Consider the following 26,441-nt stretch of genomic DNA (forward strand, 5'->3'; position numbering starts at 1 on the left):
CTTGGAAACCGATAAATTTATTCACATTGCACCATTACGATCCTCATATGTCAGTTGTATTTTAAAAGACAAATGTATCAACTAGCTAATGAGCATCAGTTAATGATCTTGTCTGCACTAAGTCAACTTAAAACTATTGTCTGATCGGTTGACAGGTGAAATTTTCGAAAATTCCTCAACATTAAAAACATATCTAATTGAATATTTCGTGAAAGAGCAGACTAGATTTTTTAGCGGTTGAAGACTATAAACCCTAGTTATCACACACAAAAAATCATAATTTTTCGAAGATATGCATTTTCATCATCCAACTTGAAAGACTGTCGTCAAGTACTTTTAGTAAAAAAAATAGCTATTCGAACACACCTACTCTGTTTTTGTGATTCATTGGATACATTTTTAGGTATTTTACTTGCCCCATATATTTCATCTTTTAGTACTGTGATTTTTTTATATTATTAAGTCAACCTGTAGCTCTGATATATAAAAATGATAGAATCTGAAGCGAGACGATGTATGAAATATTCTTGCTTTGTACGATATCAAGACAAAATATCAAACTCAAACACGCCCTAACATAAAAAGGTGCACTCGATTTTCTCTTTTCGATACAATTGTTACCCATTTTTTTAAATTTTATCTTGAGTCACATAATGGCAGGGCAGACACAAAAACTACTGAACTTATTGATTGATATGTTTTCCGTCCGTGGTAAAAAATAAATAAATTCAGAGGTTATACATTTTCTACATCCAACTTGAAAGATACCAAAGTCGTCGACTTGATATCTAATTGGTCTTTTAACTATGCACTAGATAAATTGAAAACTAATGCAAATGGTGTTTTTAGAATAAAACACTTCGTAATTGAGAAGAAAATTGTCATTTTGTCTGTTTCTATTAACTTTAAAAATTTTGGTCACTATAGTAAACATTACAGTAAGCATTTATCGCCTTCTCTTACAAAGAGCTTCGATTCTTTTGTTCTATTTCAACCGGGTTTCTGCCTGTTAAAATCCGATTAAATATCTATATCCCGATATCGTCAGGTAAATTTGCAAGTTAACGTAGAATGAACGATATTAGTGTTGATGAACGTGTAAAGGAAGAATTGAATCAATTTAGAGGAAAAGTGTGGACACATTCTAAACAGCTTATTTTTATATCAATAGAATTAGCTTTGTTCATAAGAAGGAAAAATATTTTGCTTGAATTATTTAAGATATGAGTTTAAATCGATTGCTATGATGAACAACCTGCCAAATTTACTTACCTTTTGGCTGATGAAAATATTTTAACATTGCTTTATTAATAATATTGACACTTAGATTGTTTAATCTTTAGCGTATGTATTTGCTTACGCTTTATTTGTGTAAAAAGTTTGATCTACTTGACTCTAAAAATGTTGTTCTCCATCTTTTTTTAATTATCGAAATAAGTTATCACCGAATAACCAGTTCGACTGGTATATTATTGAAACAATTTGCATGTAGCAACATGATATTATTTTTTTCTAATATATTTTCTGTTATTTTGTAGATGTTTGTAACTGTTCACTGAGGAAGTCAACAATTTTGTACTCGATATTTATTGTCATGTATGCCTTAAGTAAAACTGATTTGCATATGCATAAAGCTTATCAATTTTTCATTTTTTTGGAGGACTATAAATGGTGTTTATATTTATTAAAACATTGTAGTATAGCATTCTATTTGAGATACTAAGTTTTTTTTATCCCAGGCATAGATTACTTAAGCCGTATTTGGCACAATGATTTTGAATGAAGGGTCCTCAACGCTCCTCAACTTTATTCTTGTTTGGCACTAACTATTTTAATTGAGTCTCGCTGATGAGTCTTATGTAGAAAAAACGCACGTCTGACGTTTTGAAATTATACGCCTAGTCCCTTTGATAACTGTCTATCATGCTTTTCACAAAGTGCTTAGGAAGTCTTAGTTTAAAACGGTTTGTTGGAGGTATCCTGATGTTTGTCAATAAGAACATGATGTATAGTTAGTAGCTGATATAGAGTTCTGAAAAAGCTTTCATTTACTACGAGAATTTTTATATAGGTATTATGTGTCCTTTATCTTATTTTCTATTATTTGTTTTGTAGTTATTTCCGTTTGATAAAAGCGATTTGTTATTGATTGTTAAAGTATATTGATATGTCGTACGTTACTATTCCAAGTTGAGAAAAAAATGGAGCTCTAAGAAACCAATTCAACAGCATTATGTTTTCCATGTGTCTTCCCAAAGGGAGGAACCAGTAATTCAAGTGTTGTCGTTAGTTAGTATCTGCCATATTTCTTGTTCGTGTATAGTTGTAGTATAAATGTAATAAGTTGTCTAGCATTTTATTATTCAAAGCCTTGTTTTTCAAACCACACTGCATTGTTTTAGTTGGTTTTGACTTAAACGCAGTCGATGAACTATGTTGACATATTAACATCCAGGCCTAAGGTCACATAGTTTAACCCTCTGATTTGAGTAAGACATTTGTGTACGAAACATCAAATGAAGAATTTTAATTTCTTGAATTGAGAGTTTGAGTATGATAATAGCAACGTTCGGTAATTAATGAAAGTTGCTCTATTAAAAACCACACCACATCTTCTTACATTGATATTTGTGTGTGTCGTTATTTGTTTTTGTTTTGTTTTTAATTAGAGGTTACGTCGCATCCTTATTTTGTATGTAAGGCTTAAAAGTACGTTAACAACTGAAAGCATGCAGTTGTCCTGTGCCATGTATCATCTTTAGTAACAGTAGTCAGAGCTGGTTTCACCTTGAGATCATTTAAACCTTTCCATAGCATGTCCTCTTTGGCATTTCAAACTATCTTGATTTGATCGTCACTGATGTGTCTTTTGTAGACTAGACGCGCGTTTGGTGTACATAAAGGTTATTTCTGGTGTTTTTGTTGATTGTATTAAGCATGATTTATTAATAGTTATTGATAACCTTTCATAATTTCATTCTTGTGGTGGATTATTTTTATAAGCTTATTGATATACATTATTCACAGCTGATTTTATGTTTCATTTGTGAATCAAAAGCATCTAAAAAGGATTTATATATTATAGATTGTTATGCATTCTTAACTTATTGGTTTCATTAGTATATTTAATGTTGCCTGAGATCATATATAGTACAGCTGTCAATAAATAGATTCCTGTTCCTGAGTCGTAGTTATTTTTAGCCACTATGTAATGGGACACACAGCTTGATGTTCATCTTACAAAACACAGATTAGTTATGTGGTTGTCTGGTAAAGGATTATATCTAGATATAAGGGAATAAGTATATAAAGATAAAAAAAAAAAAATGAAGGAATTTCTAAATTTTTCTCAGGTCAAGTTTGTAGACGTATTCCTGAATTATGGATACGAAAGGAAGCAGAAAAAGAACTCAAATTATATCAAACGGAGTCTTTTTATGACATTTGCATAAAATTAATTCAAATACATTCATATAAAAGTTGTTTTCATTTGGGAACCAGTAGAGATTTATATAAGTCGTATCACCTATTGTGACATGTGTCAACTTACTTTAGTACATGAATTGGCTAACTTTACGTTACCAGCAAAAACTTCTTTAAATATCACGAATAAGTGCTCGACAACATATACAATCACATCCTCTTTCCATCAAATGTGACCTACTAAAGGTGGCCTTTGGCCGTTGTCCGCTCTTTGGTCTGGTTGTTGTCCTTTTGACACATTTCCAATTTCAATTCTCAATTTTACTATGTTGCATAGTCCATGTGTTATTCGTACTTTGATTGTCTTTTCCTTTTTTTCCACGGCGTTTTCCACTTTTGAGTTTAAAAATGGAAAACAACACGTTTTATAATTTATTGCGTCCGAAGCGCTTTTCTGGATTAAATGTCGCTTTGATATCCTACGCCTATCTTTTAAAAGACCACAGTCTAATTCAATTAGTATATAAATGTTGGTGTTTCCTTTCATAAACGGTAAAATGCAAAAACTTGTTAAAGTAACCGCGAAAAAAACAAAAATTTTCATTTAAGCGTGCACTTTCTGGTCTGTAAGTCTTTTATCTGATATGCTAATTTTCTTAGGTGGTGTTCTACAAAGAAGCAAAGCGCATATCATATAGTTATTAAAGGTACCAGGATTATAATTTAATACGCCAAGACGCGCGTTTCGTTTTTGTAAGACTCATCAGTGACGCTCAGATAACAGTAATTGTAAAGCCAAACAAGTACAAAGTCGCAGACTATTGAGGACCCAGAATTCCCAAAGTTTATGCCAAATACGACCAAGGTAATCTAATCCTCGGATGAAAAAGTTCCTAGTTTTTCGAAAAAAATAAAAATTTGACAACAGGAAATTTATTAGAATGACCATATGATTGATATTCATGTCGACCCCGAAGGGCTGACTACTGGACTGGTGATACCCTCGGGGACGAAACGTCCACCAGCAGTGGCATCGACCCAGTGGTTTTAAATAGTTATAAAAGGTACCAGGATTATAATTTAATACGCCAGACACGAGTTTCGTCTACATAAGACTCATCAGTAACGCTCAGATCAAAATAGTTGTAAAGCCAAACAAGTACAAAGTTAAAGAGCATTGAGGACCCAAAATTCCCAAAAGTTGTGCCAAATACGACTATGATAATTTATTCCTGGGATGAGAAAATTCTTAGTTTTTCGAAAAAGTTCAGATTTTGACAACAGGAAACTTATTAACATGACCATATAATTGATATTCATGTCAACACCGAAGTGTTGACTACTGGGCTGGTGATACCCTCGGGGACGAAACTTCCACCAGCAGTGGCATCTTACATCATTGTCAAAATTATATATCCCGGCTATTTTTCCTAATTCTGTTAATCACCTATGAACCGATACATATCAAGTACTGAGACTTAATATTAAACACCATAAAAACATATAAAGGATGCAAACAATGAAAATAATAGTTTACGACTTTTGGAACATGCGTCAAGTAAATATGTTTGCTGAATAATAAAGCAAGCGTGCAGTCAAATAATCACATCAGGGGAACATAAATGTATTGAGGATCCACAAGTTTTTATAATTTTATTCATTTTCAGCGATACATTTTAACAGGCGACATTTTTCCATTCACACACCGCTCCTTGTCTCTTACATATGCCTGTTTTGTAATAACAATCACTGTTTAAGCCCTGGGGAATCTTACATCCTTTGTTTTCGTCAAACACTCCAGGCTCGAAACTAGGATTTATTATGTCCTTAAGGATGAAAAAGTAAAGAATATAGTATTACCATAAATGTGTCTGCAAATATAATATTAATAAAGGCAATGTGTCTGGAAAACACTTAAATGGTATTCCAATCGTAAACACAGAGTAAGAATTATGAAAACCTTAAGATTTATGTTGATCTCCTTGAGTTGTTACTGCATATCTTCTATACTGAGATAAATTTTGAGCAGAAACACACTTTTACTATAAAGAATATTTTATTGATAACATTAAGTTTTATAAAAATAAAAAAAACAGGGAAACCCGCGAAATTTTATTGATAAACACATCATAAATATAAACCAAGCTATTAGTGTACGTTTTAATGAAAGCAAAGGGAACTCCAGGGGTCAAATATTAACATGCTTAAACGGAAAAGTAAAATTACAAAAACAATCCGAATTCTAAGGAAACCTCAAGACGGATGTTCCTTAACAAACTGGCAAAATCGAAAGCTGACATTATATTATAAAAGCAGCTTCATAGCATTTACCTTTACCCCAAGATTCTGACGATGTCAGATATCACAAACTTGTTTGTTCCTTATTAACATGATCTTAAGTGGAATGGAAGTTGTTACAGGCGACGATATGTTTCCTGCCAACATGTCACTTTACACCAACCGAGATACAAACGTGTGATGAATGGCACCATTAACCACAATACTACAACTAAGCTGAAGACAAATATTTCTACCACAAAGAGTAGAGGACTGTAATATGTACATACTAGATTAGGTAAAGCGCCAATGCAACTCATTAAATTTTCATCTATGCGACATTTGTCCTTTATCATATGAGAATCTTATATATAGCGAATTTAAAAGTTTCAAAAATAAACTATCTAGTTATGTACTCACTTTACAAATGCAGTTCTGTTTGTATGAATATTGACCAATTGTGAACAGGTAAATTACCATTTGAAATGTCATATCGCACACCTTATAATGGAAATGACCACATGTTGTACTGGTTATTTCGTTGTTATTCCTTGCACCTTCGAAAACAATATATTAATATACTACTTAACTGTAAAATATATGAATACTACCGTTCTGCTGCGTATACCGGTATATAATATGTATAATTTATTATCAGAAGGACCAGGTTTATAATTTAATACGCCAGAGGCACGTTTCGTCTACATAATACTCATCATTGACGCTCAGATCAACATAGTCATAAAACCAAACAAATACAAAGTTAAGGAGCATTATTCTAACTGCATTATCACAATAATTTGGAAAAAACATGTGTGTTGTAATTGTGTTACGAAATGAGATAAGAATGAGCAAAATTAATATATTATTGATTTATTACTATTAACATGGTTTTTAGATTATTTTGTCTTCTAATAATATAACATTCTATATATAGTTATATTACGAATTACAAATGTGTCGAGGTTTGTGATTCGATAACATCACAAAGATGTCAGTTTATATTCAGGAAATTGACAGGGTATATACGACGTTTTTATCCCCAATTGGAACCTCAATATTAGCTATATAGAACACTAAGAAATGTCAGAGGTTCACAAAGGGAAAATAATGACGTGCTTCAGTTAATAATACATGTTTAATACAAAATCGCACAATTTACACTTTTAATACTTATATTCAATGTTAAAAATGTTATTATAAATTATTACATACATAGTTATCAAACATTTAGTACACCAGACGCGCGTTTCGTCTACATAAGACTAAACAGTGACGCTCAAATCGAAATATTTATAAAACCAAACAAGTACAAAGTTGAAGAGCATTGAGGATACTAAATTCCACAAAGTTGTGCTAAATATGGTTAAGGTAATCTATGCCTGGAATAAGACAATCCTTAGTTTTTCGAAAAATTCAAAGTTTTGTAAACAGGAAATTTATAAAAATGACCACATGATTGATATTCATGTCAACACCGAAATGTTGACTACTGGGCTGGTGACAGTCAACCTCGCGGAAATTATGTTCACAGTAAATTAGATGATCCTTCACGTATGCCGAACATATCAGGTTGGGTTTTTCAATATGAGTTGTAAAAAATAAAGCCACACACACATATATACAAACACAAAATATTATTTCTAAAAACTTTATTGAAACTATTTTTAAACGAAAAAATAATGTCAAGATAAAAAAAAAAGATTACTCAAAATATTAAAGAAACAATAAACATGTAATGCATATACATGCTGCATTGTGAATGTTCAACAGATACCTGCACTAGAAAATAACATTAATTCAGGGGTAATCCGTAGTATTTGTCTAATTAAGGTCTCAGACAGGTTATGTACTGTGACATTCCCGGTCTAGAGTTAATATCAAATAAACTCTAAGCCGGGAATGTCAAATTATATACCCTGTCTGAGACCTGAATAACATATAGCGTATATTTGGAATGTATGCGTTTCTCGCGCTTGAAGCATGTCAGTTACACATATCTGAGATATCATCAAGATCATGTTTTTAACAGAAAAATATCTCATCAATCTTACTCAGGTAAATTTTATTGCAAACGAAGTCTGTGTTTAGAACATCATAAATAAATAGTGTTGACGATGCCTAACAAAAGGTACTGGAAAAGTTCAGGAAATAAATCTTAAAGTAAAAGGCATTTTCTCTGTAGTAAGCTGTAGAAGATTGCTTGCTTGATTATTTATTGGTTACCAGTGCTTTATTCCCAGCGAAAATATTTCATGCATTTTCATGACGAAAACAGATTATTAATACATTATTGTTGGTAAGAAAAGTCTTGTAGTAAGGGTTGCTTGACCACATATTTGCCTTGGTATAATTGTGTAATGGCTATATTCACTGTAACGTTATATCAACAGCGATTAATCAGATTAAAGTATATTATGAAGAAAGGTGAAAACTTTGGATTGCCACCGGAAATTTGAGATCAGATGCGAGGAAAAAAGAAACAATATAAAGAAATTAAAACAGAATACAACCATAGCAACCGAATATAAAGCATTACAATTGTGCAAAGAAACTGCCAATTATATGGATTCGACATGTTGAATATTTTACTAATAATATACCAGATTAATTGGTAGGATAATATAGTGTACCTGTCAATACGTAGTGTTCCCCTACGGTTAATTTATAACCACAAAGCGAACCCTGAAATGGTACTTGTACAATGATTGTTGACCCAACTGGATTAAAAATGCCCTGAAAAATATAAATTGTAATTCTTCTTATAACATTAAAAATGAGTTTGATTAAATAAAATTGAGAATGGAAGTGGGGAATGTGCCAAAGAGACAACAACCCGACCATAGAAAAAACAACAGCAGAAGGTCACCAACAGATCTTCAATGTAGCATCCTCCAGCTGGCCCATAAACAAATATATACTAGTTCAGTGATAATGAACGCCATACTAATTTCCAAGTTGTACACAAGTATATATTCATATAACTTACTTCTAAACCTAAATAAAAGTAACAGTACTGTACCACTGATAAATAGTTATATATCGATCAAGCGATTAAGCAAATCCGGATAACAAACTTAAACTGAGGAAAACACATAAACTATTATAATGGAAAAACGTAACATAACAAAAATACTGAACTCCGAGAAAAACTCAAAACGAAAAGTCCCTTGGGCTAATCAAATGACAAAATCAAAGGATACATCACATCAAACGGATGGATAACAACTGTCATAACAGTTGCATCAAATTCCATTATATACTAACGATGCGCGAACAAAACCGTTATAATAGGTAAAATTGTCAAAAAAGAGATACAGCCATCATCACCGTTTCACAATCTCAATCAGAACAAAAACAAACAAATATAAAACAAAGAGGTTTACTCAACAAATAAAAACTATAAATTATAATACAATTTGTTTTTATTTGTTGAGAGCCACCTTATAAATTTGCAAAACTAGCTAATAGCGATAAATATACCATCATTAAAAATAACATCTACACAAAGACATCATTTTAATGAGATATTATCTAACTTTTGAAGTGAACCAGTAATGAAATAGACCTCTTTGAGTGTTACTGTGCCATGTCGTATATGCCCAAAAATATTTCATAATGTTTGCAGAATACCTTTTTATTTGATACATTTGATAAGCATATATTTTCTCAAAAAACATTCATACAACTAATCCCTGTTTTTAATGTACTACTGTGTTTTGTCGATTTACTTTTTTATAAGAGTTCCAATCAGAACAGATCGAAAAGGCAAAATAAAATACAAAGTTGAGCATTAAACACTATACATTGTTAATTATTGTGCCCATTATGATAAAACATGAACAAAGTCATTGTCTTCGATGATATAATCCTGCATTATACGAAAGACATGTAAACACTTTTCACAAGCTAGAATTGATCCGAATCTAGAATGTTGGAAATAAGTTAACATCCAAACTGCTTATACCTCATCCATATTTCTATTACGGCGGAATTACTTTTATATTCATTTTAAAATGAAAGATTACACAGAGACTAACATATTAAGTGAATTCTCAACATGTGAAAATAATATCTGTTCACAACTAGGCACATTCATTCTATGAATTTGAATTGTTTTTAAAAACTAATCGTTTGATTTTGTTAAAGAAATAGTTTTCTTGTAATTTGGGAAATACATAACTAGCTTACCTTTATTGACTTTAGAAGCGTAAAGTGGTATTTGATATACATATCATTTGCTGACGTTGGTAGTACTTCATTTGTTACTTTTCCAACAAACGCTGAAAAAATAATTAACATTAAGTAATGCTGTCTGTTTCAATCAGATGCAAATACATCTTAGATATAAAACAATCATCTTTATATACAGTTTGTCGTTTATAATAACTACAAGCATATAGGGGTGGTGCTCGCAAGAAAGTTATTAAACCAAAAGTTGTATCTATTCCTTCGACAATTTACGGGTTCACTACTCACAACACATGTAGACGAATAAAAAGTTTGATTGTCCCTTTGATATTTTTGACCGCTCTTTTACTGACGTTTTAATTACATATTCATTGGACATATGTATTATATATATATGATGAAGACTTAAGGATGTTTACTCCTCTAACCTTTGAAATTTTGTCAAATTTTCGGAATCCTCTGGTTTTATCCATGTATTAACATTAAAAAAATTAGCCCACTAACCCCTACTTTTCTTTTCATATTTTTATTACATATTATTCAAAAAGCCATATTTCAAAATCTTATGAAATCCTTGTTATTTTTTCATAGTTTTTTAAACAAAAAAGGTGCCAATGTTAAATGAAAGAAAAATCAAGAGAGAATTATTTCCCGCCAAAGTTTCAACGGCTTATATCTTATGATATTTTTTTCAACCCCCTCAGGCAAAATTGGCTTTAGATGAATTGGCTATTTGTTTTAGGTATTTTTTAAATATAGCTCTTCAACTGTTTCAGTACTTATACATCTTTGGATTTCAAATGTTTGGCTTTGAGTGTTCCTGATGAAGGTAAATCCAGCATATAGGGGTGGGGCTCGCAAGGTACATCCATCATATAGGGGTGGTGCTCGCAAGGTACATCCAGCATATAAGGGTGGTGCTCGCAAGAAAGTTATTAAACCAAAAGTTGTATCTATTCCTTCGACAAATTTACGGGTTCACTACTCACAACACATGTAGACGAATAAAAAGTTTGATTGTCCCTTTGATATTTTTGACCGCTCTTTTACTGACGTTTTAATTACATATTCATTGGACATATGTATTATATATATATGATGACGACTTAAGGATGTTTGCTTTTTTAGTTTATTTATATACTTTCAATTTATAACAGTTTTGTTAAAAGCTTGTAATTTTTAAACAGAGTAGCGAACATCCTTAAGACGTGTATTAAAGTGCACCTGTTGTCACAAACGAACCATCAGGGACATTCAAAATAGTAAAAGGCAAACATAAATGAAGCACAAAATTAAAAACAACACGTTAAATAATTTCTTGCGTCCGAAGCGCTTTTCTGAATTTACCTTCATCAGGAACACTCAAAGCCAAACATTTGAAATCCAAAGATGTATAAGTACTGAAACCGTTGAAGAGCTATATTTAAAAAAATACCTAAAACAAATAGCCAATTCATCTAAAGCCAATTTCGCCTGAGGGGGTTGAAACCTTAGTTTCTTAATAGTTACAAAAATTTTTAACGGACAATTTTATTAAAGTTTGTTAAATCATGTCAATACCATATTACTGACTACTGAGCAGATGATACCTTCGGGGACTGATAGTCCCTCAGCAGAGGTATCGACCCATTGATGTAAAAAATGAAAATAACACGATTAATAATTTCTTGCGTCCGAAGCGCTTTTCTGGATTCAAAGATGCAAGAGTGTTTATGGGAAGCCGTCAGCAGTTTGTATATCTTTTCAACAGCTTCGCAGCAATTAAAACAAGAATGTTACTGACATGAAAATAACTTTGAGGCAGAGAAAATCATTTCTGTTTCAATTGATGTAAGTTGATGTGGCGTCAGTGTCAATGAGACAACTCTATCCAAGTCTGTAAAAATAAACCTTTATAGGTCACAGTGCGGTATAATTATTAAATCGTCTGATTTAGTTTGTTTAAAGTCGAAAGCTCATATACAATATTTTTCGTTCAGAAATATTTGTGAAAAAAAGTAAAATAACAAAAAATACTGAACTCCGATGAAAATTCAAGACGGAGAGTTCCTCATCAAATTGAAAAATCAAATGATAAAACACGTCAAACGAATGGACAACAACTGTCATATTCCTGACTTGTTACAGGCATTTTTAAATGTAGAAAATGGTGATTGAGCCTGGTTTTATAGCGCTAAATTTCTCACCTGTACGACAGATGCATCAACTCCATTATATTGACAATGATGCGTGAAAAAAATGTGATTCTCAGGTGATCTGGAAGGGTAAGCAGATCCTGCTAAACATTGCATGTTGCTCGTGTTATTACAAACCCTGTACATAGTCTAATTCAGTAGGTCACATTCGTGGATTGTTGTTACGACATAAGGAATATATCCGATTTCATCTGTGAAACGGATATTTCATAACGGTCAACAAATTTATGATGGCGTACGCGTCCGTAAAGGGATGGTTTCAACTTCAGATTTTGAAACCCTTTGTTTAATTGCTTCATTGTGAGTAGAAACTCGGTATCAAGGAAGCCCGGGAATATCATTTCCAATGTGAGAAACATACTTCGTATACATGTGCTGCTAGTATGTTGCTACATAGAAATGGGAAGTTCAATTTAAAATCATCTTTATTGTCATAGAGTTTTGTTTTCAACCGACCATCATTGTCAATTAAAAGTTGTGAGTTTATAAATGAGCCAGCATTAACTGTATCTGTTGTTTCCGTTATCTATCGACCGGATAGATGCGTTAATCATAGTCACCAAATTTCATCTTTCCAGCAGAAAGTAAAATTAAAGTATATTGCTAACTTCTTTTCTTTCTTCCGAAGAAGTGCTTGTATGAAATTAACCGCATAATAATAATTGAACAAGTCGGCAAGACGAGGGTAACGATTGGTTCTCAATGAAATGCCGATCGTTTCTTGAAAACGAGTACTCCAAACGTAACAAATATTTTGTCCATAAAAAAATCAAGCATCTTGATAATGTCAGTTTCAGAAAAAGTAGGATTTATCCTCCCTAAGACAAGATACCTGTTTCTATTTTATGAAACACAGCAATATCAACTCTTTCAATTTGTCTTTTGGGGTTGGAAAGAGGAATACTTGTGTAAACTGTAGAACAATCAAACGTTTTAATACTATTGCAAAATAAAAGAGTCTCTGATTGCATGTACTCTCGAATATTTTTTTGGAATTGTTCAGTATCAACATCTGATTCACGCCATCTCTAGAACAAAAAGGCAGTTTCACAATTACTTTGAAGTCCGATTTTAATTGCTAATTAAATAGATGTTAATAATTTAGAAAGGGATTTCGTTGAGCACTTTAAACAATATACTGTTGTTTGTAAGGACACTCATTTAGTGTAGGTATTTAGTTATCAAAGGTAAAATTATTATAATTTAATACGCCAGACGCGAGTTTCGTCTACATAAGACTGATCAGTTAGGCTCAGAACAAAATAGTTATCAAGCCAAACAAGTACAAAGTTGAAGAACATTGAGGACCTAAAATATACAATATACAATACAGGGATGGAAGTTCTTTGTATTTGTTGGAAATTCCAAAAGAACATAGAACAGACCTATGCATATCCATGATTTCCTCTTTGGTAAGTGTCGTTGGAGGTGTATGTTGATTTTCCAAGTAAAATTGTCCAATTATTATTGTAACTTTAGAAGATATTATGCATGTTATCTTTCACTAACCACTTAATGTGTAACACGTTTTGATACTTCCTGTTCAATTATCATATATCAATATTTGCGTATAATCTTACAGACAAAACTATTGATACATGTTCATACAGTATTAAACAATTGAGCTGGTAGTCAAGTATGCACAGATTTAATATATTTATGAAGTAAAGTAACATGAATATATTAACGCAATCACCACGTTAAACTTATAACTCATAGATTAGAGTTAACCTATTGTTATTGATCCTAATAGAAATACGTCTTTAATCAAGTTATATCAATGGCTCATGTTGGTTTTCAATTGTTAGCTAATAATGTTAAGCATATATGTTTACTATTACAACACAGTATGGAAAAGATCAGGACACGCTGTTAGTTGCCATTAAATTAAGTTTGAACTGATGGTTTTATTGTGACATTTGCATTGTGGCCTGCAAGTATATGATATGTTAGGGGGTGACACCTTTGGAAAATAAAATTTCATCTGTTAATGCCCATTTTATTTAAATTTGATCATAAATAACAATCTTATATTAATACTCATTTAATAGAAAAAGTCTCATTTGATTACTTTACGTTTTTAAGTTAACGCCGAATAATTTCTTAATTGATCTGAAAAGAATATCGAGAGGGACTGTATATTTCACTCTAAATAACAATGACATAAAAAAAATATAAAAAAGGTCCAGCTATCCTAAAAGTTATAATTGTTTTTAATCGTATATTGGTGTTAAATTTGAAAACAAAAATCAGATATGCTACCATTCAACCAAATTGTCAATATTAAAAGTTGCATTAAAACGACAGGTGCTTTACTCATATACTCTGAGTAGTACAATATCCATATAAATAGGACACTGTATTAAACACAAAGTATCAATGACAGTCACTAAAAGTTCCTCAAATAACACTATTATTTCTCCTTAAAATGATCGATGCACACATTTAAAAAAAAAATTACTGTTATATATTTTCAAAAATATTTGTTAGTGTCAAATTGTACGCTCTAGGTGTTTGCACTGTCCGTTACCATATTGGCAGCATATAACTTACTGTTTTAATTAAACCAAATACTCACCTACATTTTGTGTACACAAAATTCTTTGAGGATGCTTAGGAAAACACCTACATCCATTTGCTATACATGTAAACCATAACAGGCATAGAAATACACTTGCTACTTTTGAAGACATTTTGTTTTTTAAAACACGTATTGTGTAACATGTTTCAATACTTCCTGTTAAATTAACATATATCAATATTTGCTTATAACACAAACAGTGAAAGCTAATCATACAATATTTAATGGTTATACAGTTACGATAAAAACGATTGCAGATTTTATATATTTGATGTGAGTAAAGTGATTTTTGTTGTGATCGTGCTATCACTTTTCGTCCTTATAAACCCTATATAACAGTGCATGCCTACATAATACGGACAAAATTAACATAATGAACAGATGTGCTCCTGAAACAAAATCACATAAAGTCAAGTTTGCACTATATTATACTCATTAAGGAAGAGGGGCAAAAATCAAAAATACAGAACTTCGAGAAAAACTTAAAACTGAAAATCTCTACTAAAAACGTAAAATCACAAAAATACTGAACTCCGAGGAAAATTCAAAATGGAAAGTCCCAAAGCATATGGCAAAATCAAAAGCTAACACACATCAAACGAATACATAACAACTGTCATATTCCTGACTTGGTACAGGCATTTTCATATAAAGAAGAAATTGGTGGACTGAACCTGGTTTTAAAGTTAGCTGAACCTCTCACTTGTATGACAGTCGCATAAAATTCCATTATTTTAACATTGATGTATGAACAGACACTATAGGTAAAAATGTTATAAAATGACACAATAGAACGAACGGGTAACTATATAGTTATAAAAATGTCATATTCTGGAATTGGTACAGGCATATTAGAGTTGTGTGGAAGAACGACATAAATCAACAGTTACACGAAAGTTTTATTTTTAACTCACTGGCAATGTGTTTTGTGGTAATTAATACTGAGATACAGTACAAGTCGTTTGAATTAGATTTTTTTTACTAAACATATGTGACATTTGAAAACAAAACAATTAGATACGCGACCTTGTTTTTAATTCATTTAACGTAGTAAACAAAACTAAAACCGAGGGAAACACGTCAGCTATAAAAGGGAAATATGTGAACAGCAGAAACACTAAAAAAGCAACACTTAAAAAACGCGAAAATACATAGCAACGAACTGATTGATAACAACTGCCATTTCAATTCCTCACTTGATACAAGATATTTAAAGAAAAAAAATGTGTTAAAATTGCTTTGAGAATATTGCATTGTATACAAAATACTTTATATGAAGACGTTTAGGTCTGTCTTGTAGTTATAAGATGAAAATAAAATATTTATAGATATATAAGAAGAGTGCCAATGTGAAAACTCTCAATCAAAGTCACAATGTTTTAAAAGTAAAACCATTAAAGGTCAAAGTACGGTCTTCAACACGGAGCCTTGGCTCACTCCGAGAAGCCATTGCAAGCTATAAAGGGCCAAAATTTTCGGGTGTAAAACCATTCAAACGAAAAACAACAGTCTAATGTATATAAAAAACGAGAAAAACGCATGAACTACACAAACAAACAACAACTACTGAACATCAGTTTGCTCTGATTTAAATGAATTATTCATATAATCTAACATTTTCCATCGATAATCACATAACTGTATTAATTGTATGTAATTTAAGAAAGATGATTCGTCTTGTGTAGACGAAACGCGCGTCTGACGTACTAAATTATAATCCTGGTACCTTTGATAACTATTGCTGGTTTTCTGTTTTCCTGTATACCTTTAACATTCATATACTAAAAATAAAGTATTTGTTTTTTACTTTGATCAATTCCTAAGTCTACCATCCACGGCAGTCACTGATAAAGTATATAGAGACTCTTTATATAATATAAATCAGGGACCGCCGTGGATAGTTACATTTTTGTAACTTGGAATTGATAGTAAATAACAAATGCATTTATTTTTTTAAAGTATATGTATGATCATAGTATACAGAAAAACCTTGAAAAACAAATGTCCTGTCGAATGTGCAATTTAAACAGTTTTAAACGGATGTCTTAATAGTGACATAAAAAACAATATCCGGACTCGTTTTTCTCCCAAAATAACCCAAACTGAATAATGCTAAGAATAGATGACAAATGCGACTATGCGAGGTGAAACCCTGTTTTCCGGGAATGTGGTGCATAGCTACAACGTCTGTTTAGTTAAGTGATATTCTTACTTTGCCTTTAAATGTAATCAACAATTCTGGTATTTGTTGTTCACCTCGTCTTTTTTCTAAGTTGTGGATCCTTATTGTTTTCTTACGGGAATAATGTCATTCCAATTTGCCATACGAATCCCTTCTGAAACCCCTATTTCTAATTATTGTATCTCTTCTGTCATCTTTTTGAGTTCCTTATGCAGAGCTAAAATATCTCCTTAAATGCAAAAACTGGCCCAAAATTATGGGACCAATATACCTACGTCTGTCCATGGCCGCCATTTTAATCTCATTTGGGAGCAGTTAATAGTGTTTGAATTAGCTTGTAAAAAATTATTTAATGCAATAACATGGTCACCGTGCCGGACAAAATGAGAAATGTGTCTCTTAATTCATATCAAGTATGACAGAGTATACATTTTGGTTTTAAAGTATGTTTTAGAAATAAGGTAGAGTTGTGCGCAGAAATACTTTTGAAACTTATGTATCCGTTTAAAATAGCAACCATGTTTTACCAGCAGGAAGTAATTTAACTGTTTACACAAATATACAATGTTAGAGAAACTTAAATACACTATTTAAATGATTGGATTTCTTTTTACGTAATCGTGTATGACCACTTTACAAAATTATTAAAAAGACCAGATCAGATAACCCAAAAAAAGAATAAAGTTTCCTGGTGTAAAAGTGTGAAGAGCAGCCTAACTGTAAGTGCGTTTTAAATTTTGAATTGATAAAATATTCTTTAGTTTTTATATATGCAATTTTGTTTATACTTAAGTAAAATATTATTATCTGTTCCCAACCGCATTAGAGCCTGAATGATATTCGTCACAAGTATTATAACAGTCGTGTAACAAAACAAAGTCAAAATAAAACTTCACTTAGTAAATTATACAATAGCTGATACAGGCTGTAAACCGTATGCTAAATTTTGTTGAACAGCTTTCCATTTAGGGACTAAACAATCCCGTATTCGATATAAATAGTTTGTTTATATGTGTGCCTTCAAATATACCTATGACATGAATACGAACTATAGTTATGCTATGTGTATAAACATATACCTTGTTGTGTTATACAACGACGTGATCATATTTAATATTTTGTTCAAATAATTTTCTAACATTTTTGTTAACCTATCTTTTCCCCCTAGATTGTTATTGTATCCTTTTACAGTGATTCAGATAATTACTCAATGTTGATTGCTGGATGGATCCATATTTCGACATTATAATAGGTTTCTGTATATTCACCCAGTGAATACTGGAACACAACAGTCATGTTATGTCATATATTTTATAAATACAATATATTGAGTCGTTTAACATATCGACATAATCAAAATCTGTATTTAACTGCGATTTATTTTACAATTGAGGAACGCAATAATATTCAAGTACAAAATTGTTCTATTGTATTGACGAAAAGTAATCTAATGTGTATTCAAATACAAATATCAAAAAAAATAAAGGTACTACACAACATACAGCTCTTTTCTCTTTTCAGAAATTGTAATTTGAAGTTGTTATAATGAAATTTATATAGAGCTTACTCATGAAAGCTTAAACAAATTATTTCTAAACTTATATTTATGATGAATGACTCAACAAGACATAGCATGGAAAGCGTAACCGTGAATATTTAGTAGCTTATGAAATGCATTGTATACCTCTATATGCGTTTCACTCGATACATTATTATGATAATAGTTTTAATTATGAAAATCTAGAGTTCAAAGATTAAGTTAATGTTTATCAATTTACGTACATGTAGGTTCAATCAATTTTCACGACAAATGATAACGTTAGCATTCCTCAAAACTAATTTACTTGCCAACTGAAAACAAATAAAATGTTTATATTTGGGAAGTTATAGATTTAGTAGCTATAAAACCAGGTAAAATCCACCATTTTCTACATAAGAAAATACCTAAACCAACTAAGGAATATGACAGTTATTATAGGTTGAATTTGAGGTTTTGAGTTTGCCATTTGATTGGATACATTCCGTTTGGAATTTTCCACATAGCTCAGTATTGTTGTGATTATACTTTTTTGTAAACCGTTCCTAAGCAAATTATTCAAAATGACTTTTATTTAACATCTAAATACTATTAAGTTTACTCTAGAGGATATGTTGGGAACTGTGTGAAAACCGTTTCTAATTTATTATAAGTTAATGTTCTTTTATTTGTTATGTTTTTCCATAATTTAACTTATGAACATCTTCGTTGTTTTGATTGTAAGTAAGATTATAACGCAATGCTGACTGATTTACCTCTGTTTTTGACATGTTTACCTATTATATCTTTTTGTTTTGTTCACACATTTATGTCAATATAATGGAGTTTTTTGCGACTGTCATACAAGCACTACAAACCATTTAAGTCTGAAATGGCCTATATCTGTACTTGACTGTACTGATTTTTACTCGACCAGTCTGAATTGGTCTGACATTTACTTGACTTTACTCGACCCCAGTCAGAACCATACTGGACTGTACTGAATCGTACTTGACCCTTATCTTTGCCGTTGAAAATAGTCCGAGACAGGTCGAGACTGGTTGAGATTGAGTCGGGACAAGTCGAGACAGGTCGAGATAGGTCGAGCCTTGGTCAAGACCATTTCAGACTACACAAAGATCATCAAGTACTGAATCAGACTAATTAAGTAAAGTCGAGACCTAATCGAGTACACTTAAGTACAGTTAAGTACAGTCGAGACAATGTCGAGACTATTCGAGTAAAATGTGTGCTCGATTTTACTGGTCGAGCACAAAAGCTGGTCAATTCAGACCCTGAGCAGTTTGTAGTGACTGGACTACATATTTCGAACATTCCTTTTTTACTATGTTTTTTGAACGAATAGGGAAGTTTTTTTTTTATAGTGTATTATGTCAAGGTACGGATAATATTTTGAATGACGAGTAATTGTTTTATCTATTTAAATCATAAACAAGCGAATAGATAAACTGTGTCAACATCTGATGTGAAGTCCAACTGTTAATGGATAAAATGTTGTATAAATAGCTTGATTTTTCTTCAAATACGAAAATAAAACTAATTGAAATAAAACGTTGTTTTTAAGTATAATGAAGTTAACTATGTTTTCAAAGCTTTCTTATGAAACAATTTATAACATGTAGTTTCAATATGAAAAGTCTGGGTCAAACTGTCGTTCCTTGATTGCTTGGTAAAACCGTTAACTGAATGTAATAATTTTTTCATATTAGGATTTTGCCAATTCTGATTATAACTGTGTATGTATGCCTGGCATAATACAAAGTCTGTATTTGTGTTATGTTTTATGTGATAATAAACTCATCATAAATACCAGAATTATTTTTTTTATTTACGTCAGACGCGAGTTTCGTCTACAAAAGGCTCATCAGTGACGCTCGAATCAAACAATGTTTAAAAGGTCAAATAAAGTACGAAGTTGAAGAGCATTGAGGACCAAAAATTTCCAAACATTTTGCCAAATACAGATAAAGTAATCTATTCCTGAGGTAGAAAAGTCTTAGATTTTCAAAACTTCATATTTTTGTAAACAGTTAATTTATAATTATGAACATATCAATGATAACTCAAGTCAAGACATAAATGCTGAATTATGGTATAATTACTTTTTGGTCATACCTATGTCTTACACATTTACATGGTTAATCATGTAGATCAATGACAATTAAAATACAATCCTTGTGTTGTAGAATGATGAATAAAATACCATCGAATGCGTTTAATCAACGATAATGATATTCTAATAATTATGTGTTTCAACAAAATGTACTACAGTCTTCTGTAATTGTGTCATTATAACCATCATGTAATGGTCGATTGATAACAATTACATTTTGTTTTAATGAAGTCATTTCTGTAAAAAATTGAAATGCTTTCCTTCCAAATATCTCCAAATTTAAGTTACAGTTTGAAACAGTAGCCTTTATTTGATTGTTGGATCATGTAGTTTTTGTTTAAGTTCACCTGAAGTTATAGAACCATAGTATGTTAAACCAACACGTACGAAAACGTTTTTATAGAGTTTACATCAGATTCTGTAAATGCAAACAAGAAGACACAAATTCAACATTAAGACTTCTTGAAATTGAAAAAATATACGCCTCCTTTCACAGCATCGAACACAAAAACCTTTCAAAATTTTAGTATCTACAACTTACATAGGATGGTAGCGGTCTATGTTTGGTTGTGTATAAATGAGAATTTCATTTGAACTGGATATGACAATTAGTAATGTTTCATATTTACACGACAAAACATTTATGTAACATGTTATGTCCTTGTGTTCAATATAAGCTTTTTCATATTATACAGTTGCATTTTCTTAATGTTTTCTTGAGCTTATGAACCATGTGTCATTTCCGATATGATTTTGTGAACGCAAGTTTCAACGACTTAATTAAATCTACAAATTCTGAAATTCTAAGGATGTTTAATTTGATTTTAAGAAAAATGAGAATGGAATTGGGGAATATGTCAAAGAGACAACAACCCGACAAAAGAGAAGAAAATAGCCAAAGACAATTTGCATTTTCTTTTTCTTAAATTATCATTACAAGTCTTCGATTTCAGAATCGTATCCACCCAGTTGCATCTTTTGGGGAAGGGGATTGAGGGGTTGGAAACCCACTTATTTTTTTGAACCATCAATGCATTTGAATGGGACTTATGATTGCCCCCCTCCCAACCCACTATATCCTAGGTTAGGAACGATTGTCTTATAATGTAGCATAATACAGACTGGTCTAGTCCATAGCTAAAGCATGTTTATAATATAAATATCCCGATGGAGCATTAATAATTAAATATGTATACCATGATTCTTGAATCGAGGGGTGTAATTTGTGCAAATCGTTTGCATAGGCCAAAGAAATATTTTAAAATGTTTACAGAACTGGAGAGAAAACCTATTACGACTATTATTTAAAACTTTTCAATTACTATTTAAAGCATGATTAAATATAAATATCCTTTCGGATAATCAATGATTAAATATAAATACATTGATGGAGAGCTAATAGTGAGAAAAGTCGATTCTCTAATTGAGGAGTGTAATGTGTAACGGATCGTCTGCTGTAGGTAACGGAAAACTTGACCTAGATGGTCAAATGAGTATTTATTTTCTTTATATGGTTCCTATTGACTTATTTTATTTGTTACATTTAGTGTATATATTTCATTTTGCTTTTATTTGTTGAAACAAATAAATTGTTTTTTAGTGATTAAGATTATAAAACAGTGTTGACTGCTGTTATCCACTTTTTGCCAATTTTACTATATCTGTTTGTTTTGCCCACACATTGTTGTCAATATAATGGTGTTGTTCGAAACTTGTCATGCAAGTGAGAGGTTAGGCTATACAACTTTTTTTTATCAATTCTACATGAGGGAATGCACGTCAGGAATATGGCAGTTGTTTTCCAATCGTTTTACGTGTTTGAACTTTTGATTTAGCCATAAAGGCTTCCCATTTTGAAGTTTCCATGGAGATCAGTTTTTTTTGCTATTTTACTTTTTATGAATATAACGATGTCAATAACATGTGATTTATTTTTATTTTTCAGCACCATGTGGTTCTTCTTAATATTGGTGACATTTAGACTGTACGTTGTGAAGTTTCAGAAATATATATTTTCTCACGGGTTTAATATTTATTTCCAATGATTTAATATTGGATTTTTATTAAAGGCATACTTGTTGGTTTTTTTTTTATTACTTTCACAATAATAATGTCCCGGTCGAATGTAATTTTAAATGATGATGAATTATACCTGATGTTTACAATGTATGTTGTAAAGTAATTGTTATAAAAAATCAACTAAAATAAAATATAAAGATACCAGAGTCATGATGAATGATGTTAAAATTGTCCTAAAGGTTCAACAAAGTTTGAAATAACATAATTTAGAATTGAAGGTTTGTTATTCAATAAAAATTAATTATCCAAATAAAATTGTTAACAATAAATATTAAACCCGATATTAAATATTATAGGACTGATGTTGCCAGCACTTCAACAGGTAAATATATACAAAAATTAGGTCAATGAAAGAAAAATATAAACTTTTTTGTATAAGTCTAGGAAGGGAGAGGTTCTAACGATCCCTTCCACAGTTTTTCGCGGAGTACAAAAAAAATTATTTTTATGACATTGACCTTATATTGTTTTTATACTGCAACTTAAACTAATAATTGATAGGTTTTTAAATCGTAAAACTATTGACAATCTTTTTTTCATCCCTTAATGAATCCCTGATTGTGGAGAACGTTTTCCACGATGAAATTGACATTTTACAAAATATAGCTATGTTACTATATCTTGGAAATAAACACAACTATGTTCAGTATAACTTTTTTTATATATTATTTTATGAATACAGAAGCGAATTAAGATTTGAATTGCGTTTTGAAAGCAATGTGTGACGCTCGGTTTTCCTGTAAGTTGATATGATCCGGTAACGTGATAAGCATAAGTATATCTGTTTGACTCAGATTGTCGAACTTTCTATTATCAATGTAAAATTTAATATAACGGTGACATCATGCGTTAGTTTATCCAGATATTGATTTGTTTAACTGACGTCACCTCTAATCGACGTCTTATTATTTGATGTGTTACCATCAGCTTTAGTTTGTTACGCGGATTTTTTGTATTTGGCAGTGTTTAATAATACTATTACTAAGATACTTAATTATAATAGGTAAATTTAATAAAGCGAATCCAATAAAGCCTGACAAAGGATTAGAACAAAACTGTCATATTCCTGCCTAATTGATCATGTGTTTTTCAACGCTAAAACTGAATTTATAACAAGTTAAAAATTCTTTAGCAACGGTTTCAAGTTCCGTTATTTTGGAGACACTGTATGAGCAAACAAAACATAACTAAACACAATTATTAAACTTGGAGGTTCTCTATCTGTTATCTTATCTCAAGTATTCTTTTCAACTTTTTAAAAACCTTGTTTGTTCATTCGGTAGAAAAAATGAAAATAAATGCAATGAACCCTCTGACGTGTTAGTTCATCGAAATAAAGGTTGCTCGTTATGGAAAATAACGAAATGCTTGATAGAATAGCAATTTACCTTTCAAGTTACCTCATATCAACCCGCAAAAAGTTGTAACAAAAACACGTGCTCATAAAGATAGCATGTCGCTTAAATGATGATATAAAAATAACTCCAACTTTCCGGACATACGTGGTTGCATACTCATTCATAACAGACACAATAGCTGCTCCAGGGGAATTCATCAATGGTAAAAAGTTTGATAAAAAGATTTGATAATGCTTTATTTCATTAATCCATGTGTTGTTGGTTTTTTTAAACACTTTAAGTGATATTTATTTCTATGCACGTCTTTTATAGGCAGCATACGTTTAGTTAATGGGACTAGTTCAGCGGAAGGAAGACTTGAAATTTATCACAACGGTACATGGGGAACTGTCTGTGACGATGTTTTTGATTGGACTGCTGCATTTGTAGTTTGTCGACAACTTGGCTACAGGTTAAAAATATAAAGTTATTAAATGCATGCACTGGTTGTATATAAAAAAAATCGTGTATGTACTCATAAACACAAAATTGTGACAAAACAATAATTGGAAACTCATATGTAACAGTGAAACCAACTTTCAAAATGAATCTAGAACAAGAGAAGTTTCTACTGTAGTATTTTTTAATAGGCTCTACAAACCATGTTAACATCTCGCAAACATCGTGCGTTGTATTTCGCTAAATATTCTGACAAAAGTAGCTCAATGGTGTTATTATAGACACAAATCCTCACAATTACGGTAATTGCTATCGAGGTAATCATATCCAAGGAAAATGTCATTTTACTAAAACAATCTATAAATGTTGCCATTTATGTTTTGCTATATTTTTAACAACAGAAGCAATATCAACTGTACTAAAACAGATGAACATTTTGACAATAAGTGTCTCTTCGGTAATCAAAGATTTTTTTTCGATTCACACAACTGACTTTTGATAACAATGGTCTAATGAGTTCGACGTGTGCCTGTCGTAAGTTAGGAATCTGATGTACAGTGGTTGTCTCTCGTTTCTATTTTTTATAAAGATTAGACCGTTTGTTTCCCTGTTTGAATGGTTTTACACTAATAATGTTTGGGCCCCTTTTTCGCTTGCTGTTCTGTGTGAGCCAAGGCTCCTGGTTATAGGCAGTACCTTGACTTATGATGGTTTACTTTTATAAATTGTTACTTGGATGCAGAGTTGTCTCATTGGCACCCAAACCACATCTTCCTCTATATATTTTCAAATCAGTTTGTATCATTTTACTGTCGTTCCGTGAAATATATAATATTGGGGGTAAGTTGCAAACATCATTGACTTTCGTCTTTTTTTGGAATTTGATAGATTATAAAGATTGTAACAATTGACATGAAATGAAATTGTATATCATAAAAAAAACGTTTAATATAAGTCTGAAAAGCAAATAAGTAAAACACCGGAAATAAATGTGTTGTGTTCAAATAAAAATAATAAGGTATTCTTTTTTTTTCTTTTTTTTCTGTACTGCAAAATTAACAAAGACAGAACAAAGCTACATTTGTCAATTCGTTAAAAATGTGTTTAAACAACAATTTCCAATGATGTGTATTTAAAATGAACGATCATAACTTTTTAAGGAAGTTTACAACTCAGTTTAAAAAAAAAATTTGACAGCATTAATATTTATTTATAGGGATTTGAAAAAAAAATCCAACAGAGCCAAACAAAAAAATAGCTCAGTGTGTATGTTTTCCAGATAATAGCAATTGAAATTTCGGCGGGAAAATGTTCTCTCTTGATTTTTCATAACTTTATCATTGATAAATTCAAGTACTAAAACTTATAAAAACAAATAGCATAGACTTTTACATATGGCTTATAATTATACCTGGACAATATTTTAAGGCATTCAAATTGATAAAACAAGGGATTTTGAAAATCTGACAAAAATAAAAAAAAATATGACCAGCGAACATACTTAAGTGAAGTACGCCTTCTCTTTTATACAGTTTCGTTTGAGTGATTCTCAATTATTGCTTCATTGAATAAGAAATTCTCAAATTCTCTAGCCAGTCAACACTGAGGTTGTGAGTTCGAACCCCACTCGTGTGGGTGCACTCGATTCCAATCTTAACTGACTATGGTTGTCAGTTTTCCTATTGAAGGTAGGTGGTTTTCTGCAAGCACTCCGGCTTTCTCTACCAATAAAAACTGTCAGCCACAATATAGCCTAAATGCGGGGCTTCAAAGTGTCGTTTAAACACCAAAAAAAAAATCCATCAATTTTACAGTGTTGTGTGTAGAGAAAATTGACCACCGCCTTCATTTATTAGATTTGATTTTGTTCAACGTAATCTGTACAATGTTTTACGTTTGAAGTTAGATTTAAAACAAACCAGACATATTTATAATTGCTGTTAATAAGTATTGCAATGTACATTCTGTTTAAATGTAATATCATTATTTAGTTCAACTGTAATCTTAAATCAGTCCCAATTCTATCTTTTTTTTTGAGATATAGTTTTTCAAATGTGCATCATTTTT

At 31.3% G+C, this 26,441-nt stretch overlaps 1 protein-coding gene across 1 annotated transcript; it reads right to left on the reverse strand.

Moving 5' to 3' along the window:
- Positions 1-5,063: 5,063 nt before the first annotated feature.
- On the reverse strand, positions 5,064-14,812 carry LOC139528702 (metalloproteinase inhibitor 3-like). Its single transcript, XM_071324827.1, has 5 exons — positions 14,665-14,812; positions 9,892-9,983; positions 8,334-8,436; positions 6,121-6,257; positions 5,064-5,249 (listed from the first exon to the last, which is right to left on the reverse strand). Exons 1-5 carry the CDS (start codon positions 14,777-14,779, stop codon positions 5,100-5,102), a joined length of 597 nt encoding a protein of 198 aa, XP_071180928.1. The 5' UTR covers positions 14,780-14,812; the 3' UTR covers positions 5,064-5,099.
- Positions 14,813-26,441: the final 11,629 nt, after the last annotated feature.

The sequence above is a fragment of the Mytilus edulis genome, chromosome 6 (assembly GCF_963676685.1).
Source record: "Mytilus edulis chromosome 6, xbMytEdul2.2, whole genome shotgun sequence".
Taxonomy (NCBI): domain Eukaryota; kingdom Metazoa; phylum Mollusca; class Bivalvia; order Mytilida; family Mytilidae; genus Mytilus; species Mytilus edulis.

What these genes read in the sequence shown, in the direction of transcription:
- LOC139528702 (XM_071324827.1), bottom strand. Translation starts at nt 14,779, where the DNA reads ATGTCTTCAAAAGTAGCAAGTGTATTTCTATGCCTGTTATGGTTTACA. An exon ending in TTTGTGTACACAAAATGTAG is followed by an intron (nt 9,984 to 14,664) that starts GTGAGTATTTGG and finishes TTATTTTTTCAG; the next exon opens with CGTTTGTTGGAAAAGTAACA. An exon ending in CGCTTCTAAAGTCAATAAAG is followed by an intron (nt 8,437 to 9,891) that starts GTAAGCTAGTTA and finishes TATATTTTTCAG; the next exon opens with GGCATTTTTAATCCAGTTGG.